General features: G+C 44.2%; 1 protein-coding gene across 1 annotated transcript in view; it reads right to left on the bottom strand.

Annotated features, from left to right (window-relative positions):
* LOC149871326 (ribonuclease inhibitor-like) overlaps positions 1-13,033 on the bottom strand; it is a 32,284-nt gene that overhangs the window by 9,172 nt on the left and 10,079 nt on the right. The window contains exons 3-4 of the mRNA XM_090034609.1: positions 6,275-6,316; positions 369-446 (exon numbers count right to left, since the gene is read on the bottom strand). Of these exons, the coding sequence (XP_089890735.1) occupies positions 369-446; positions 6,275-6,316 (120 nt within the window). The remainder of the gene's footprint in view (positions 1-368; positions 447-6,274; positions 6,317-13,033) is intronic.

Below are 13,033 nucleotides of genomic sequence, written 5' to 3'. Positions count from 1 at the left end.
CCTCTGCCCCCCTCTCAGTCAATCAGTGCTGAGGGATGGGGTTGCAAGAAAGGCAGCCAGCAATCAAAATGGCAGCCAGTCCTTCATTCCTCTTTCCTCCCCCCACAACCCCAGGCCTCTCCACCAATCAGCCCTCGGGGGTGGGGCCACCATGAAATAGCCACAGAATTAGAACTTTACACCACAATCAACCTGTGAAAATTGGTAAGTCCCCCCAAAATTTAGGTAGACCCCTACAAATGCCCCTAAGAGGTAAGACCATTTCATGTAACTGTTAGAACCAGCCACAGTAAATATAACTACACAACTGTACAATTTCTAGGAAAAAAGCTATAGTTCAGTGATTTTAAAGGGGAAAAAGTTCTTACTGGAGCTCCTTTAATTTATAGTTTGGGTCCTTCAGTGCTTGACAGAGCAGGTAAATAGATGAATGCTTCCACTGTTCACTGAAAAAACAGCATAGACATATTTGATTATATTCCCCAGAGACATTTTCATTCTACTTCTACAAGCATTTCCATACTATCTGGTACAATATACTTGTACACACGTATATACACTACAATCCAGTATAAGTACTCTGAAACAAAAATCTATCTAGTGCTAAAAGATACATAAAATGAAATAAGAGGTTGATCTAAACAGAATCTATTCACTGTTAAAACGTGTAGCACCACAGTGCCTTGAGTGTTCAAGTGCACATCTAAGCCCAACGCTAGTGTTAATGCCTTCAGTGCTTATCTCCTTTAGTCTTGGTCAATAACTTTATCATTTCTGAAGACAGTAAATTTTACAATGCTCCTTTAACCAAGAGTGTTGACATTAATTTGCCCACAAAGATAAAGACTTGATATTGTGAATTTGACTCTTGAAAGCCTAACTTTTAAGCACAGGAACATTCAGTGTTATTTTGCCTAGGTCCTTCCCTTTGTGAATGTCTCCTGTATCATTGGGTACCCAACTTAAACACAATCTCAAACTTTTAAAGAGTTCTATCAGAAAGCTGACTTCCCACAGTGAACATCTAATTCAATATAGCCCAAGACAAGGCACATGGCAAACTCCAATTCTGTTGTCACCTATAAAATGGAGGTCACATCATGACACTATGCAGGTCTATATTTCACACCTGGCATTATCAAAACAACCAATATTTAGGTAGTAGAGTATTTCACATTTCAACAACAGATTCAATTTAGGGGAAAAAGCATTTAATGCATTACTCAAACAAGACTTTAAAACCTTAACATTATTTAGGAACTGTTTTCCCCGCTATTCAGATTGTAGCAGTAAAAGGGATGATCTGAAATCTGTGCACCTCAGCTAGACATTAAGGTGAGAAGTCTACTGTTACTCTAGCTAGGATGGGGCAATGCTGCATCATTCCCCAGCTGTATCCACACCTGGTAAGACAGAGCAAGGTCTTTAGTCTCAAGTCTGGCTTGATTTGTTTTACCTCCACACAACTGGCCCTGGGTAATAGACACACAATACTGTGTTCTGGGTTTGGTCTTTGACTGACAGAAGTTGATGGAAACCCTCAACTGAAGTACAGAGATCCCTTTCTCTGAGATAAGGGGAAGCAGGATTTCCCCTAACAGCAGTGTGGGGCTTCAGCTGAACAAGGTCCTTTAGGGAAACCTTTAGATTCTATCTTTGGCTTTTCTTCCAAACAGTCTTTTTTAGCTCTCTTGAACTTGGCCAACTGCTACACTATCCTGTTTTCAGTCTCATACACCCAGATCCATCCTTTTGTTCCTTCTCTTTCATTTGCTGTCTCTCTCTCACTTTCAGAAGCCTTGTACTTCATTCCAATCAGATCTACCTCTTTTCTTTCCCACAGACACTGTTTAGATAACAGAAGTTGTTCTTGGTAGGTTGGGTGAAAATGGTCATGTCTTAGCCGAGACCATTCTAGTTAAGGCCCTTTCTGGCAAGAAAATTCAATCTCTCTGCTGTGGAAATCCAGTCAAACTGAACCCAAAGTGAAACCAATACCAGATAACACAAACAAAATAAGTAACTTGTTTCACCCTCCTTTTCATCAGTACATGACATTTAAGCATAAAAAAACCCTCTTCTCCCATACCCAATGCCAAGGATAGCCTTAGTATTTTTGTTTTGTTAGGTATAACCTGTCCTCACCCATGGGGCTTTCTTTCTTTATGTAACTTGGCTACATAAAGCTTTACAAGTAGGTGACAGCCTTTGACATCACAGATGTGGATTTTTTTTTTTTAGCACTCACAGGGGAATTTTGTGTTGTCTGAACCTATAAAAAGTGAAGACCTTTTTTGCCTCTATCTTTACTGAAGAAAAGTACATAATTTTATACTCTGAGCAAAGAAAAAAGAAAAGAAAAGTTGCAGATTTCAGAGCTCAGATAATACTTACTGACATAATCACTTTGGTGGATTTGCAATTCTTCTTTTTCTTCTTCTTCTTCCACTTCCTCCTCCACCCACCAAAGGGTTTCAAAATACAAATTCACAGCTACGTAGAAGAAGAGACTCTAAATGCAGGCAATTTTTTACACAGAATGAAACAACTATTTGATCCATGTAAGTTTTTTCCTCCGTATCTCTAATTTAGTGAAATGTTTCAGTGCATTTTTCACAAATTGCTCTTCCTGGATCTCATACAAACAGTAAAATGCCTCAAGAGTTTCGATTTATCCATTTGTTGTGGGAAAAGATGATGTAAACCTCATCACTAAGTTTGACTTAATTTTAGATGATATTTGACAGCCAAGTTTTTCCTCTATGTCTTTCAATTTGTTTTCATTTAGCAAACCAAACAAGAATCTCATTGTTAACATTAAATAATTTCTGAATTTCCCATACTAGTCCAGCAAAGTTTTCATTTCTCTTTTAGGAGTCACTGAATCTTTCATTATGTCCCTCCTCCCCATCCTTCTCCAATATATAGGATAAAGCAGCAAAAAACTCTTGGAAACTTAAGTGAATAAAGCTATAGGCCTTTGCACAATCAAGGTCCTTCTGAAAAATGTTCTCATTGAGAAAGAGGGGGAGAGAGTCTGTTTGGTCTAAGCCATACTTCTTGACTTCTTTTTCCCCAAAGAGTCTCAGATGCCATCTGCAGCCAGGGAGCAAAGTCTCCTCAGGTGGGCTTGCCTCTGTATCACTGAATTTCTGCCAGGAGATTTTATTAAACTGAAAAGATATAACATATATACTCCAGTGACTGTCTTCGAAGTTTGTACAGCATCTTCACCCCTTTCCATCTGTTGTTTCAGAACCGCGCAAATGATCTAACTCACGATAGGGATGAAGCACATGGTGAAGAGAATTTCATTTTCGCTGACAAAGTTGAAGGCTTTTGAAGCTTGCCTTTCATCCCTAAAGAATTGTGGAAATAGTCCTCTCTGTCCCCATCAGAGAATCCCAGCATTTCTGCACAACATGAACATGCCAAATACTGCCTGAGTTTCCCCAAGCCAGTTGGTCTGGTGGTGATTATCAAGTAGCATTCAGGGAGAACTGTTCTTCTAAATAAACTACTCAGCAGGACTTCTAATGGCTTCTTTTCCCAGGGGTCAAAGCAGAGATCACTTTCTGGCTGATCGAAGGAAAATCTCAGTTCATCAAAACCATCAATTATGAAGAGGAGCTTTTCTGGATGTAACAGAATGTGCTCGGTTGGTGCCTTATTATTAGGACAACATTTCAAAATCACGTTAACCACACTTGTCTCCTGAGTAAGAAGGTTCATTTCTCTACAACTGATGTAGTAAGCAAAATCAAACTGTTCCTCATAAAGCTTTCCAGCTGCCCAATCCAACATGTTCTTTCTTGATGTCATTGTTTTTCCAATTCCTGCAGCTCCCACCAGCATAAGTATTTCTGGTGTTTTTCCATCTTTATCAAGTTTAAAAAGTGTGTCTATGGTAACTCAAGAAACAGCTTGTTCGCTCATGATTTCTGTGTATCTCCGTCCCATGGCCATTATTTCATGTTCTCTTTCCTTTTCATGATGATGTTCATTTACAATTACCAGCTGTGTGTATCTGTTGTTTAGAGGCACACTTTAACCAAGATGTGTGTTCCTATCTCTTATTATCTGGTACTGTCTCTGTATATGTTGTCTATACCTCACTCTGTAATCTAAAACAATGACATGAAACGTTAGAAATGCTGCACCATTAAAAGTTCAGAATGAAGGCTATTTTTCTCATTAACATTTTAAAATAAAACTATAAAATAATAATACCTTAAATATATATGATCCTCTTCATTTTAAAGGGATAATATTACTGATTTAACTGTGACCTTAGTTCTGCATCTCTTCCTGAAATTACTCATTTGTGTGTAAAGACTAGGAATTGCTTTACCTACAGCTGAAATATAGCCCTCTGTAGGGTGCAATGGGTCAATTATAATGCTGAACAACTCCATTATATAATAAATGAAGCCATGGCTAGGAAAGAATGCCTGTGTGATAGGGGTACAGAGTTCCACTTGACATTTCACATTTTCTTTCCTTTTCATGACTGTTTGCAATAATCAACTTTGCATATCTTGTTTTTAGAATCAGATTTTTGCCAATGTGATTGTTGATGTCTCATTGCTCTACAATTTAATTAAAATCCTCTTTAACTTTCCTAGGATTCTGAATCATTGGCACCAGACAGAATTTTGAACTAGAAGCTCAGAAAGACTAAGGCTTCTTGCTGATGTGAAAAAAAGTGGTGCTTTACTTTAAACTTGGCATGCTCCTGCGCTGAGGCCAGTGCGTACCCAGAAGAGGCAACACCTTAATTTGACCTGGCTTGCCCAACATCTATCAAGACCAAGCACTTTAGTGAGGCTTTTTTGTCTGTTTGAACCAGCTTTAGCTAGAAATGCCAAAAAGTCCCGCTGACGTCAGTGCCGAAGCTTCGAAGTTTGGTGCCCGGGGCAAAGCCTGCAGCGGCAGCCTGCCCTTGCTCCATGCACAGGTCTGGGGGGGGCACACACCTCCATCCCATGCTTGCTGGGAGTGCACGCAGCAGTGGGACCTGCCCTTCCTCTACCTCCATGCCTCCCAAATGAGTCACTCACAGCTCTGTCCTGCACCCTGACCTGGCTGGGCAGCACCCACTTCACTTCAGTGCCCGGGGTAGTTGCCCCGCTCACCACCCTCCTTGCTGCAGTACTGACTGAAGTGCCCAATCTGTACAGATGCTGCAGAGCTGGGTCAAAGTAAAGTGCTGCTTTCTCCAGTAAAGCCCTTTTTTCACATTTGCAAGCAGCCTAATATTTTACAATAAAACCTTTTTAACAACAGTAATAGCACCTGAAACATGTCCTGCACCTTTCTTTAGAAAGAATCCTGAAATCATTTTACTGTATGTTTGCTACTGTCACCCTTGCTCAAATAAGTAGTTACACTGAAATTAGTTATGTGGGTAAAGATCACTTGATTCCCCTAGCCACCTCTTGGGTATCACCTAGAAAGTATTTGGCCATGCATCACAACACTTTACAACACGTTACAACCTGGAGTGGAGGGGAATACCATGTTCAGTTGAAACTGATGTAACGACTAAGGTGGAAAGTGTAACTTGAAATGCCAGAACTTGGTCTGAACACATGGGTTTGGACAACAGTGTCATAGGAACTTTGCTGATGACAGTTGAGTAACTCCAGTTACCATCCTCATTCATGAGATGGTACCACTGAGAGAAGGGAGACCTCCAGCACCAGGGCAGCACATTGGTTCAGTTCTGACTCAAAAGGATGTTAGGTCAATCTAAGCATAAGGTCTAAACCTGGGCAAACTAAATTAGATCAGGTGGCCATTTTTGACATAATCTAACCTTCCCCTAACCTCCCCAAATGTTTGTACCTAGCCTAACAGTGAGTCTACAAGAGCACCAGATGACAGAGACTGGATTGTCTCTCTTTGCTTCATTTTTCTCATCATTTCAGGCAGTTCATGTTGTTCATCTTGTCTTGTCTTAAAGGAAACAGAATTGGACTGTAGTAACAATACCATGAGGAGCAACATAAGGACAGCTCCTGGGAATTAATTCCATTTGCTGCCCATCAAAACATCCTTCACTTTAAGTGCAGTTACAGTATTCCTCTTAACAATGCTGCCTTTCACAGCAAATAATGTTATGGTGGTAGCTGTGTTTTACAACAGCCTAGGGTTTTATACTGGTATTTGGAAAGGCTTTTGCAAAACTTTTGTTAACGTAACTGTTTCTGCTTTTTAAGCTTCAGAGAAGCATCTGAATAAGCCAAACACCACAGTACTAAGTATTACATACCTTTTGCCAACACCTCTGAAGTACTTGGATTTGAGTTCAAAACTGAAAGGGAAATTTAGACAGCTGTAAGAATTTACAGTGAATTGATATTGCATAAAAAGCCACGGATATAACTGTAGCTGACTGGTAACCGTATCTTGGGTTTAAAGAAGTAATTGCTAAAGAGAGCTCATTAAGAATCTCTGATGAAATACCTTCACTGGAAAAAAAATATTTATTTAAATGGTACTTTCCAAAGGACTATATGCATTAGTTATGACGAGAGAGATTTCTCAGGTCCAAATACTAGGTCTTACACTTTTGTGGGACTCAGAGAAAGAACCTGGGACTCAGGTCTGCAGTTTTCGAAGCTTGCTGGCTAGTTGGCTCAATTTATATTTTTTTAGGGTTGTCCAAATTGAAAAATACAGATTTGAAGGTAAAGTTTGTCCTGAAACCCTCAAAAGGTCTCTTTTAGACATTCAGCTGCTAAGTGCTGAAGAAAGATAAGAAACCGGGCCAGGTTCTCTGTTGCAATCAGCTCCTAATTACAGGTCATTGATTCCGCATCTCGGCTCCAGCACAGGTTACAGCAGCCTAGAGCCTCTTGTAAATTGTGCAAACTGCTAGTGGTCCCTGACGAGGGGTCTACCAGCTGGGGATGCACTCCAGGTATACCCCTTCTTGAGCAGGTGCCCTGCTATTTTGGCTTTGCACCCCTTTAAGGATTCCCCCCACTGGGGGGGGAATCCTACAAGCCACCTCTTTTCCTTTTCTTCTAAGCGAGTGGTAAAAAGAGAAAGCATCAGGTCAAAGAATGCATCCACTGTGAACATCTTTGCCCAGAGTCCCCCTGGCTCCTAGATGGGATTTAAAATGGTTTTATGCCATCGTCCTATTGTTCCCCCTCTCATTCCTATTGACACTGTCCTGGAGCAGATTGTTGGGGGATGAAACGTATGATTTTACAATAATATTTTCTTACTTCTCTCTCTCTCTTCTATGAGTTTGGCAGCACCATCTCTGAGATTGATCTGAGTAAAGATGTCTCTGGTCACATCTGCTGCAGCGTGTCTGCCACAGAATTCCAGCAGGAGGTTCTTGGTATCTATCCTGCCGGCGTTCTCCAGCCGCCCTCGGGGAATGCTGCCTCTCCCCTTCAGATTGGAATGTGCTAATTTGTCTTTAAATCTTTTCAAGTCTTCCTGAGAAATGTCATCAAGGGCACGTAAAAGCAGGTCGCTGATTTTGCTACTTCGATCTTCCATCCTTAGCCATCAGGAAACAAAACTAAAGCATACTGCAAAGGCTCATTGTTTATAATCAATATGGTAGAGTGGCAGAATTTTACACATAAAGGGAAGATGCATAGTCTACCAGTGACAATCAGCCACTGAGGCTTATAACTCCAGCCTCTTCTCTCCACCCTTCTGGCCCACCTCTGGCACTCAGGCAGCTCTATGGACCACTGGCTGACAACCATCAACCCAGGGGGATTCAAAACCGCTAGATGCCCAGTAAGGTCATATGTACATGCCACAAGATTTGCCCTTAACTTTTTGTAGTTCACTGTATCCACCCAACGTCGCTTCAAACTGGTGCAATTCAGCAGCCCCATCCCACGGTCGGGGGTGCCACAAACCTCCCCTCCTATTCCCTCCAGCCTGCACTGGAGCCAGACGCATACCGCCGCCTGCATGAGATGAAGCCACCATGCTCTGGCTCAATCAGGACGGGGACAGCTGGGGCCCCTCTGGGGAGCAGGGGGCTGTGGGTCAGGAGTGAGGGGCACCAGGCGGGATGAGGGGGCTATGGGTTGGGAGTGCAGGGCACTGGCAGCACCACAGGGCTGTGGGTCAGGAGGGAGGGGCACCATCATGGCCCAGGGGGCAGGACACTTCAGTTTGGGGTGAGGGGCACTGGCAGGGCTGGGGTCAATAGGTCAGGAGTGAGGGGCAGCAGCAGAGCTGAGGGGACCGTGGATTGGCATTATGCCAAACACTGGCATAATATATTTGTTCTCCTTATCTCTCTCATAAATAACTCCATCCCACACTAAAAACCCGCCCCCAAAACACTGCATGTAACTAAATTAAAATAAATAGCGAGAGCTCCCTAATGTTGCATGTTTGCTAGGGGAGTTCTTATAGCCAAGTCCGAACTGAAAACACCTTCATGTTATGTTCCTTCCACATCTGCAAGGCCCATACTTAGAAGATTTCATTAAAAAATATTTCCTCTTATCATGAACAGGTTGTGACGAGCCAGGTATTTGGTAATCCTAACACAGTCTTTTATACAGAATCTGAGTTTTTCTACAAAATCTTTTTAACTTCTGCTCATTCTGAGCTCCCCAAAGGATGTGTTCCAGTTATTTATAAAGCAAGTATATATTTCAGGCAACCTCTTGGGGAGTAGACTCCAGTAGAAAGGGCAAAAAATGCAAGTTCTTTTAGGGTACAGTTTAATCCATTTATAATAGGAAACATCTGATATTGTTTCTTACTTTAGGAACAGACTGGATTTGATGGCCAGACAGTCCCTTCCTGTCTTGGAGAAATAATTCTTCAGTCTTTAATGTCAATGCTGACTGAATCATACAGCAGTGGCCCTGCTTTGTGGCTGAATGCAGCAAAGAAATCTGTTGTATACCATGCCTAACAAATAGTTGTGACTACATGGAATCCATCCTTGCAAAAGGATTGAATGCTACATATGGTATCCAAATCTGCCCAAACATTTTACAACTGTTACAAGTTTTAGCTCTTCCATAGAAAAGTTACGTTGTTTTGAGTCTGTAATGCTCTGCTATAGTATTAGTTCATTGCAAGACAAATGTGATTTTTATCTTCCTAAGGGGAGTGAGGGGGAAAAAAGATGGTGAGCTCAGCTGGTCCAGTCGGCCTGATATGTTTTTCCAGGTCTCTGCAGTTGCACCTACCTTGGAAAAGAGGAAGATGAAAATGTGGTACTACTTTGAGGTAACATTGCTCCTAGTTAAGTGAATTGTAATATGATACTAGTTATACCCTAATGACAGGAGAGGGGTTTGGTCCACACAAGCAAAAGTTTGGATGGTCAGGAAACACAGAATGGAAATCTTCTGGGAACAAGTTTCTCCCAAAAGTTCTTGTGCTATTTGTACATATTCTTGCTCTTACCCCTATCTGTCAAACTAGAAATGTTGTTAGGAAGATTCTTTTTTGGTATGTCTGTAATTAAACTTCTGACCATAGACAGTTGGATTTTATTAAGCAGAACTACATTTTCAGTGAAAATTACATCTCTTGAAAATATGCTATGACCTCTCCCCACTCTGTCTCCTCAAGGGAGAGAGTCTGAACTGATCCAACATGGGCATTTCCAGATTCTTACAGGAACCCCCACTTAGCTTTTACTTTTCTACAGACACAATCAGGGGTGAGCCAACCACTCCTGATTCCTCATAAGAAATCAGGAGCCACTCACTTTTGTGGCCAGAGAGCAGTGAAAAAGCTAAGAAAAGCAGGGAGGGCAACCCCTGGCCCATGGGGCAGAGAGCAGAAGCGGCAGGCAGGCAACAGAGACCAACACCAGCCAACTCTGTGTCCCCCCCTCTCCCCCCATTCAACGGGCCCTTGTGCTGCCGCCACTCATGATTGCACAGTCTCAGGTCACAGCCAGACCCACATCCTCACCCCCTCCCCTCCCCACCCCAGTCTTTCCCTGGCCAGGGTGAAAGCAGCACCTTCACTCCCTACTCTTCCCCTCCCCCTGACTGAATACAGTGCCCATGGGGTTGTTTTCCTTTTTGTGGAAAGTTTTTACATTTCAAAGAGGGCAATTAGCACCTTCTGGGGCAAACTCCCTCTTTTTGTTCTCCAGGGAGCAAAAGAAGCTGAGGGGTTTTCATCCCCCCATCCCACCCAGAGGCAGGCATTTTTGCTTCTTCCCAACAAAGAAGGCAGGCAGACAGGGGACCTGCAGCTGTATTGCACCTGAGAGATTTGTAAGAAGTACACACACAAGTGCTAAGAAACTCTCCCCTGCCTGGCTTGATGGAGGAAGGACACTATGCAGCTGGAGTCCCCGAGACAAGACAGTGATCCGTGGATCTGTCAGGGGTCCCCACAGAAACTGTACCAAGCCCGGAGAGCCGGGGGATGCTGGGACTGTATTCCTGTGATTCAGGGAGAGGGTGATGGGGGGAAGGGCAGCGACATGCTGTTGCCCCTCAATGCCAAGCCATAGCCCCCACCCTTGGCCCTGCTACTGCTCCTAACTCCTTACCCACTGACCCCAGCCCTGCCAGTGCCCCCCACTCCCAAACCACAGTGCTCTGCCCCACTGGGCCATGATGGTGCCCATCACTCCTGACCCACAGCCCCCTGGTCCTGCCAGTGCCCTGCACTCCCACAGGGTTGTGTGAAGCTTCAGATGGTGATTCGATTTGGAGGCAATTCGGGCAGATTTGCTGGCCGAATCTCTGAATTGAATCAGGGGACCACTTTAAAAGGTCTGAATAGATTCAAAGCTCTCCAAATCTTTGGAAAAGTATCAGAGCGCTTTGATGATTCAGGCAGTCCCTGGTGGCTGCAGCAGGGAGCTGCACCTGACTCCAAGCTAGTAAGTACTAGGGGCAGGGAAGGGGGGCTGGGGGAGGGATCAATGGGGGGACCCCTGCCAGGCCCCCCAACACCCCCTGCTCCCCTGGCCCCCCCACAGGTGCCCTGGCCAGGCCAGCTCCAGCCCTTTAAGAAAAAAAAACCCCAAGAAAAGCCCTGGGACTCACTGCAGTGGCTTGTGTAGAGCTCCCCACGTGGTGTTGGGCAATGAGAGACAACAGGGATCGCCTCCTGCTGGCAAAAGCAGTGATTCCAGGGGGTGGGGGGTTTTTTTCTTCTTAAAAAGCTAGAGCTGGCCCAGGCAGGGCACCCATGGGAGGGCTGGGGGCACCTGGTAAGCCAGGTTTTTTTTTGTTTGGTTTTTTTACAAGTGCCGGCAGCTGGGGCAGCCATTGCCAGGCTGGGAGAGGGGCAGGGGATGGGCCTGGCCTGGCTGATTCGGAGATTCACCTGCTGAGGGGGCCCCAGCTGTTCCCATCCTGACTGGCCCAGAGCGCAGTGGCTCTGTCTCATGCAGGTGGTGGCAGAGTGTGTCCAACCCCAGCACAGGCTGGAGGGAAGAGGAGGGGATGCTTGTGGCACCCCCCACACTGGGATGGGACTGCTGCACTGAGCCATGCCAGGCAACCTGGCCATGGCCCCCTTTCCCCCTCCTTACCCCTGGGCAGCATCTCCTGGCCACTCAGTCCCTGCAAACATGGCCACCAGCCCCTGTGCTGTCCAGCTGGCCAGTTTCCCACTGCTCTCAAGGCAGCCCCAACCCTGCTGCCCTGTTGCAGCCTCTGCCCCTGCTGCCCCTCCTGCCCTGACCAAATGTCAGGGATTTTGCTTTACTGAGCTGGTGGGAGCAGGGGGAGCCAGATTGGCATTTGCCTCCCCCCTGCTGGAATTTAGGGGAATTGCACACTGGGCTCAATTCATTTGAAAGCCTAGTGGTGAAAACGCAAACACAATACACCAAAAAAAACAAGTTTAAAATGTTTAAATGTTCATTAAGTTAACGAGGATTAGATGGTGTGGCATGCACAAGTGTCCTAAGTTGCTAATGGCACTTTTCAGCCATGCTCCACTCTCACTTCTGGCCCCAGGGCTACATGCAGTACTATTGAACCACAGCTATTCAAAAGTTATGAGTCATCTCCCAAAACATAATTTTCTATCCAAGTTAATGGTGAGACTTTATTATAAATAAATGCACTATGTATACAAATTCCAGGCACCCAAGATACAGTAAGAGGTAGAGGACTACTGGTATTTTCAGCTCTGCAGTGCAAACTGGAAGGATTCCAAGTCTTTCGTTGCTTTCAGAAGGCCACCTGAATGCCTCTTTCTAGTGAATGGAAAAAAGTGGTGACAGGTATTTATCGTCCACTGAATTGTGTTGTGGTCTTCAAGGATTTGTCTTCATAGTAACAGGTAGACAAGGTTGAGTTAGTGCCATGTGCTACTACACTCTAGTTTGGCTATTTTAAGCAAGAGTGACCACATGGCAGTTATACAAAGTGACTAGATTGACAATTTACAAGCTCAGGTTTAAGCAGTACTGGCATGCTCACACCCTTTTATCCCAACATGTTGGGGACCTAAGCCTCAAACTTCCACTTTATCTGAGCTAGAGAGGTTTGTATGTAGGTGGCAGTTGGGTGTTAGACACACAACTCAGAGTTGAACACAAGCTAACAATGCAAAGCAGACTAGTCCCAGAAGCTTGGAGGATGTTACCCAGGATCATAGGCTTTTGTTGCTCAGCACATGGGGTCAAGCTGGAGCAATTCAGGAGTAGGAGAGAGGCCTCCCTGCTTTGTGAGCACTGAATACCAAGGGAATGCACTATTCAGGGACTTGGCTTTCTTAGAATAATGACAGGTGGAGAGGGTGTGGGCAAGAAGAGGGCATAATAAAGCCATATCTTACAGCAAAGGGAAGAAGCATCAGTTTGGAAAAAGCAAAATTAATAGAAAAGTATTTATAAATGAAGAGATATAGATAGAGGACCAGATACCAGTGTAAATCATCATGGTCCCACTAGTTTTTAAATGGAGCTATGATGATTTCTATCAACTGAGGGTCTGACCAAGGTGTACTGTACAGCAGGGGCTCTTTTTCAGTTATAGACATGATGGAGAATCAAGCACATAGAATTTACAGAAGGGAATGCTAGGAAGGAGCACCCTGA

The sequence above is a fragment of the Crocodylus siamensis genome, chromosome 2, assembly GCF_052110815.1.
Source record: "Crocodylus siamensis isolate JL-2025a chromosome 2, ASM5211081v1, whole genome shotgun sequence".
In the NCBI taxonomy this organism is placed as follows: Eukaryota; Metazoa; Chordata; order Crocodylia; family Crocodylidae; genus Crocodylus; species Crocodylus siamensis.
The sequence above is the reverse complement of the archived record's forward strand: the minus strand, read 5'-3'. Positions and strand labels throughout refer to the sequence as shown.